Source organism: Papilio polytes, unplaced genomic scaffold (genome assembly GCF_000836215.1).
Source record: "Papilio polytes unplaced genomic scaffold, Ppol_1.0 DF824158.1, whole genome shotgun sequence".
Taxonomy (NCBI): Eukaryota; Metazoa; Arthropoda; class Insecta; order Lepidoptera; family Papilionidae; genus Papilio; species Papilio polytes.
In genome coordinates this window covers 2,833,291-2,840,815 of record NW_013525046.1, presented here as the reverse complement: position 1 = coordinate 2,840,815, position 7,525 = coordinate 2,833,291, and the positions used below count along the sequence as shown (strand labels likewise).

The 7,525-nt window shown below is 31.5% G+C and overlaps 1 protein-coding gene across 1 annotated transcript in view; it reads right to left on the bottom strand.

The window, feature by feature from the left end:
• Positions 1-6,807: 6,807 nt before the first annotated feature.
• The window catches only part of LOC106111518 (protein fem-1 homolog CG6966-like), a 14,446-nt gene continuing 13,728 nt past the window's right edge, over positions 6,808-7,525 (bottom strand). The window contains exon 9 of the mRNA XM_013293636.1: positions 6,808-7,037. Within this exon, the coding sequence (XP_013149090.1) occupies positions 6,808-7,037 (230 nt within the window). The remainder of the gene's footprint in view (positions 7,038-7,525) is intronic.

The following is a 7,525-nucleotide window of genomic DNA, read 5'->3' as shown; positions in this document are numbered from 1 at the left end:
AATATCAACTTTCAAATGTTTTTAATTGTAAATTGGTTGAATGATTTTTTAACACAGATTAATAGCTATAAAAACAATGCAAAAACGTCATAAGGACTGAGATTTGAACTCCAATTCTATGCATTTTTTTTTAAATAATGAATTTCTAACATCCACTGTTTTATGCAGAAATAATATAAGGAATCCCCTTTTTGTCAGTTGATGACAAAAGGTTTATGACTACATTTTAGTGCTAGATTTTTTTTTATATGAAATAAAAGGGGGCAAACTAGTGGCGAGTTCACCGAGGTGGTCAACGACCCCCATGGACATCCGTAACACCAGTGGAACTACAGATGTGTTGCCGGCCTTTGAGGAAATGATAGGCTCGCTTCTTGAAGGACCCTAAGTCGTATTGGTTTGGAAATGCCGCCGAGGATGCTTCTTTTATAATTCAAGTAATACACAATAACAGAAATGTACTATCTGTTTGGAATAAAGTCTCTGGAAATCACACATATTTCGAAAATACAAAGAAAACAACATGAATTAATACATTTCTTTTGACAGAGGAGGGACGGTTAACCAAACATAGCGCTTTTTATTTTTTTTTAATCTTTTTCACATATTGTAATGATGTTAAATAAAAAAGTTACCTGTCAAATACGTATCGATATTAATTACTTTGGGGTCCGCGGCAACCCGAAACCGTCGGGTTAGGCCGCGCCATTAACTAATCTGTTAGCTCATAAAGATTGTCACTTAAGTTAATTTATAATGAAGTGAATTAAAACATAAACATAAGTTTAGTACAAAATTAATATAATTTACTGTTTAGTTTTGATTTTAAAATAGAGCGGGCGCACAAATGTGCGATTGTCGATTGTTTCGCAGACAATTCAACTGTTCAGTTGCACAACTAAACATCGAGTAGCGTGTCAGGAATCAAAGCGCGACTAAACAGTTGTGCGATGGTTTAGTTTTAATGCACGCTATAAATCTACAAAGTAAGTAGTTGTCTTTAATTAGATTCAGTTAGACATTTACAGTTTTAAAACTAAAAACATGTGTAAATACTATAGCCTAAGTTAAACGTTTGTATTTTCTACAATATTATGTAATGAAAACTAACAAGAAATAAGTCTGTTCAACAAACAATGCTGCCACAAGCAACAAACAGGGAAAATTGCTTTCAGAGCGGCGCCGGCGAGCCTAACATTGTCAGACATAACTAAAAGTGCGAAGGTACTACAACGGGCCTCTAGTTAATTGAATATCACACCACTATCAACGGTTCTCGATATTAACTTACGGAAAGTCGATTGATTCGAGTTTGACTTACACACGTAACAGTATATTTTTTTTTAATGTAATATAAGGCGACAAACGAGCAAGCGGCCACCTGAATCAAATCAAAAAAATATCTCAAAATAGGTTGCTTTTGTAGTTTTAATGCTGTACCGAAGTTAACTTCGAGTAGACAATCGTAGGATATATCGAGGTGGTAGCATCGGCGCGGAAAGTTAAAACGAGATGCCTCCCCTCCGCCGCAGCGCACGCCCACGCCTCATCCCCTACTGCCCCCTACAGCCCACCAGCTCAGACAATGTGGGGAATGAGAATTTTGACGGAATTAATTAAGGCACGCCATATTTCCTTGTTTAAACGATTTTATAGTAAATGTTATTAGCGACATTTGTCCAAAATATAAATTATGTTAAAATACAAACTATATTATTACACGATATGTATAACAAAGGCTTTAAGAGCTTACAAAACTACGGCCATAGGCGGATTTACCGCCAAATACGTAGTAACTAAATTGGATTTTCAAAATCAAGTAATGTTGAAATTTTGGAATGCGAATAATGAAATCTGTGAGGATTTCAAAAGTTTTCCAGCTACCAAAAAGTCCTATAATTTTTTTTTTATAAAAAAAAAACAGCCTATGTTACTCACTGATAGCGTAGCTTTTAAATGGTGAGTAGTTTTTTTTGTTATTTCAATACATACAAAAATCGACAAATACAAATCTCTCCTCTTTGTAATATTAGTAAAGATAAGATAACCCTAAGAAGCATCATTTAACTTGATATTAAGTTGCAAAACGAAGTTTCTTTAGTCTTAAGTTTGTGTACTTGCTGGGATAAGCAGTGGGCGGGAAGGGGCTGTTGGTCGTTTGTCAAAATTACCGTCGGCGCGGAATAACAGGGGAACGTAAACAAGACGGCTCTTGTTAGCTGCCCATTTCCTATGCCTCATGCATTTTTATGACGCCTCGATTTTACACACCCATGTCTTGCTTAACAGGCTATCTTAATACGAGTATCATACTAGTTGTACTGGCGACTTCGTCCGCGTGAATTTTATAAAAATAGTAGAACCATAACCTATGTTACTGGTGATAACAGCTTTTTAATGCTGCAAGAATTTTTTTAAATCTGTCAAGAATTATTTGAGTTATTTCTAACATGTAAAAGTACTAATTTGTCCTTTTTATAATATTAGTATAGATAAAACATATTATCCGAACATTTTAAAGACATTTTTAATTTAGTTAGATATATGGAAAAGCTCTCAGACAGATTTTTAATTATACAAACTGATTATTGAGTCAAAAAATTTAAAATAGGTAAAAAAAAACTACCTGTAATAAGACCATATTAATGTAACTAAATGTCTAAGATAGATCTTAGGCTAGGAATGCCAATAATTCACACAATCTTAATCTAAGTCCAAAGTTAAATGTACCCTACATCAAAAATAACAAAGAGGAAAGATTTGTATTTTTGGATTTGTTTGTATTGATATAACTCAAAAACTACTGAGCCGATTTCAAGAATTATTTCATCATTAAAAAGCTAAATTATCAGTGAGTAACATAGGCTATATTTTTAAATTCCACATGGACAAAGTCACGAGCAACAGCTAGTCAAAGTTAAAGTAAACTCCCTATGACTACGGTATTGTCCAGCAAGCGCCTGACGTTAGAAATACTATTAAGTAGAAAAGGCATTGAAACAGACGATTGTACAAATATGGCAGATTCGCGGAATATCCGAAGGGGGTCGCTTAAAATTTGCGGAAAAAATATTGCGCTCCGTTGATCAGACGATAGGGTTATGCCGTTCGTTAAATTTATCTCGATTATGTAACAATGTCGACTAATTGCTAATTTATAGCAAAAGTAATAACTAGATACGTTTTAATTGGTATATAACTTCAAACATCTGCAACTCTCGTTGCATTGACATAGGTTTTTTTTATGGTATTCAATTGCACATTTCTTTAACGTTAACTAGAAAAAATAAACCAAGAGGTTTATTCTCTGGCCGTATATCACTCACGTTGAGAAGACGTGCAAAATCTGATAATCTACTGGCTTTCGCCCACGACTCATTTGCATGGAATGAAAAAAAAGACAAAAGCCTATGTGTTCTTCCAGACTTTCCTCTACATATATGCCAAGATCAGTGCAGCAGTAAACTACAAACTCTAACAAACATGCATCTAAACTTTCGCATTTATAATATTTGTAAGTTATTTTGGATTATTTTTTACTGTCGGTCTATCCGTTTTAACTATAGAATAGTCTGTAGAAAAGTAAATGTTTTAAATTATTTAAACGAAATATTTTAGACTGTAAAGTTTTCGTCAACCCTAAACCGTCCGTTGTTATTAATAATGGCGGAGTATTACAATTCAATTTGTGCGGCCCGCCGGCGTCCGTAATCCCCGAACGTAATCCGCACAACAGATAAACCACCTACAATTATATTAAAAGAGAACACGAATTTTCAACAAATCACTCCCCGACAATCGCTTTTTAAATCATTGCCCCCTTTCTACGATTCAGCTTGTTCTGTAATGAATCGGTTTAACTCAATTTTTGTTATCGAGTATCAAAATAAATATTTGAAAAACTATTTTTGATTACTAAAAACTAATGCATTTGTTGCCTTAATTATGAGAAACTAGAAACATTAAAATATTTCTAAAGTTTTCTACATTAATAAAATATTGCACAATCTTTTTTAACTTTTTTTTTATCTTACTTTTAACGTTGCCTTCTCTTTTAAGTTATTGATTTTACTATTACAATTCTATCTAATATATTATGGAAAAATTGTTTTCTATATGATAATGTAATGAAGGTCGTATAATCGGTTTATCGGGTAACGTTCATCGCTCGAGTGAAATTCCTCGCAAACACACGGGTAATTACAGAAACGATTTCGTAACGAAGACGGAAACCTTTTAGAAGAGGATTGCCTTAAATCACAGTTATTCACTTCATTTCTCATTGAGCCATAAAGATATTTTATGTGTTTGATACTTTATTTGGAGGTAATTGGTCGCAATAATATTTTAAAACAAAATTCGAATCAATTACTAATTATTCTATGTTAACATCGTAATTTAATAGTATGTTTTTAAAGTCCATCTCTTTGTCTCAAATACTTTTTCTTTTAATTATATCAACGTAATTGCAAACTACTTGTATTGAAATGTACTTTTGATCCAGGTAATTAAAACGAATAAAAGTAGAATTTTAAAGTTACGCCCGTTACTATTGATTAGCGACATCTATTGTTTAAAAAGGATAAACTTTTTGAATTACCCGTTACATACAGATGTCACTTTAGGCACATTTCTTATTCTTTCAAAATCTCGTAAAGTATTTTAATTTCAATGTTTTTATTACATAACCAAATATTTAAGTTGTCTTTTTCGAAAAAAAATTCTGTTATTTTTATTTTTATATACATCTAGCTACAATAGTGGGAAATTCTCTAGTTTATTTTGTGTATTTGAGACTATTCGGTCCGGTCGCTCGCCGAACATTCGATATTAGGTATACTGAATATAATATTCATTGCAAATCTAGTTTTCAGAACCTTTAATTTACTCCCATCAAAATAAGGGTCCATTCACACAAACCGGAGTCGAGCAGAGTAGATTTTTATCGCAAACAATTTTCTACTGACACAAGATTTAATTTTACTTTACACGTCTTAAAAAGATATGCGAAATAAAACCTTGTTGAAACGGAATAAAACTCAATTTTATTTGTTTTGAACTTTTTTAATCCGCTTTTTGTACAATGCTAATGTACTTAGTATATTATAAAATTAGGGGTAAATAAAAATAAAACTCTTATTTATTTTAAAGCGTTTTTTTATTAATTTCAAAAATATCTAATATAAGCACGCAGCGCTACTAAATTCAAAATATACTATGACAAAAATACACGAGACATCCGATAGCGAAATGCAAGTGGATATTTATCTATATTTTGTTGTACAATGTTTTCACTTTTTAATTTATCCTAATAAACTATAGCGTTTTATTCAAATATATCCCTTTATTATTCTATTTATCTAACTACTTATATACTAATATTTTTACAATGATATACGTATGGACAGTTCCGCACTTTACACTATAGACAATCGTATTTAGAATTTAATAAATTTAATTAATATATTTTAAAATCGATTTTATTATGGCGTATCGAATCGTACAGATTGCATTTACTCTATTATATTTTGACAAAAAATTCTGGCTTCTACTTGCGCTTTATTTATAAAGATTCAAGATTAAGTCTTGGAGTTTTGTTGCATCGTCACTAGATGGCTCTGTTACAAATTTGTGCAAAAAACACAATTGTATTGAAACAATATTTTTACAATATAAAATAGTACAATACAAAATCTAATTTTGACCCAAACTAAAATGATATTGCATTAAATTTGTTAATATTGTAGTGTTTTCTAACCTTCAAAATTCCTAAAATGTCAAAATAATATGAAAAATATAATTTTTTTATATGAGAACATTACCATAATCAATGCAAGAATTTTGACAAAACAAAGTAACCTTAGTATTGAACATATATGAAATTAAATCTGAAATATTGAAATTATAACAATTTTAAATTTAGAGTAATACAATCCAATACGATGCAAGAATAAATCGTTTCAAACAAAACCTAAACACACCGTCAAAGTCAACCAAGTCCGGCTCGACTGAAATATACAAAGAAAAAAACATCAAAAATCACAGACAAAAATCAGTGTAACGGGCGGAATTCACAAATCAACGTCATACAAAATCAAGACATTTAGAAAATTATCCCAGAATACATTAAAACAAAGACTAGTTATTGATATTTTATGCAAAGATATGTCAAATTAAATTCACTAAAAATTCTATGAACTTAAATAAACATTGTTTTGACTCAAAGTAATAAGGTTTTACAGTCCCATTGGCTAACTCTTTATAATCTGTGGTAATCTACAATATTAAATAATTTATCACCAATAAAACATCACTTTTTAACATTTAAAGGTTGCAATTTATATTTTTAATAAAATATCGCAATATTTCATTATAGAAAACGTATTATATAGAAAACTACGTAATTTTGTGCATGTTAAGAAAATCTAACAGCAAATACATTAAAAAGATTCAATTTTCTTTGTAAATACAAACTACTTGAAAAAGTCAAAATGTCAATCTGACATTTGACTATAAACATGACAGCTGTCAATTCTCGCGTATTTCAAATGTCATTTGTGACGGCTTCTTTTGGGCGTATAAAAATATTTATCTGTCATTTGGAGCAATCGTTACATTTAAGGACGTAATTTTTTCTAGTAACTATTTATAAATGCCAATGAACATATGTGGACTGTAATTATGGAGAAAAATTAAAAACGTTTCATTCGTCTGTCAAAAACATACCATAGAGTAAGTGACATAGATTATGTAGTTTACATTTGAATGGCAAAGATTATGTAGTTTATATTAAAATGGCAAAGATTATCAATGTGTTATAATTGTCGAGTGTAGACATTGTGGAACTACATGTCTGTATGGAAGTCTGTAGTTTTTAACAGTGCGTGCTGCGAGGCATTTAAGTGAGGTGTAATGTAGAGGGTTTACTATAGAAAAGAGCGTCTGTTGGCTCGCTTTGAGGATTTCTTCGGGCGTCTCGCCTTCGTAGTTAACGGTGTCAATGTGTGCGCCGTGTTCCAACAGCGCGCGAACCACGCCTTTTGGACACGGGTTCAACTGAAATACACAAATATAATCTTTTTAATATTGAATCATTATAATGTCCCTATAGGGGTCGCCACAATCTTTATAATCATATTTGAATCCACTCCTTTAAGCCTGTGTGGCATATTGAATAATATCAGTTTAAAAAACTTGTAATATAACAAAACTAATAATTGATGGGTGAAAGAGATATTACTAGCTATTGCCTGCGACTCCGTCCGAGTGAAATTAAAAAAAAGTGAGTAACATATGTGTTCTTTCAAACTATCCTCTACATCTGCGCCAAATGTCATTGAGGTCCGTTCAGTCGTTTAAGCTACAAACTTTATCAAATATCCATCTATCCATGCATCCAAACTTTCGCATTTATAATTATTAGTAAGAAGTAAGATTACAGAAACCAAAGATGGTCTTTGCTTATAAGAAAAGGATAGTAAGGGGAAGTTGAATTAAAGAGACTCTAAAAAGGTCAAATTTGATC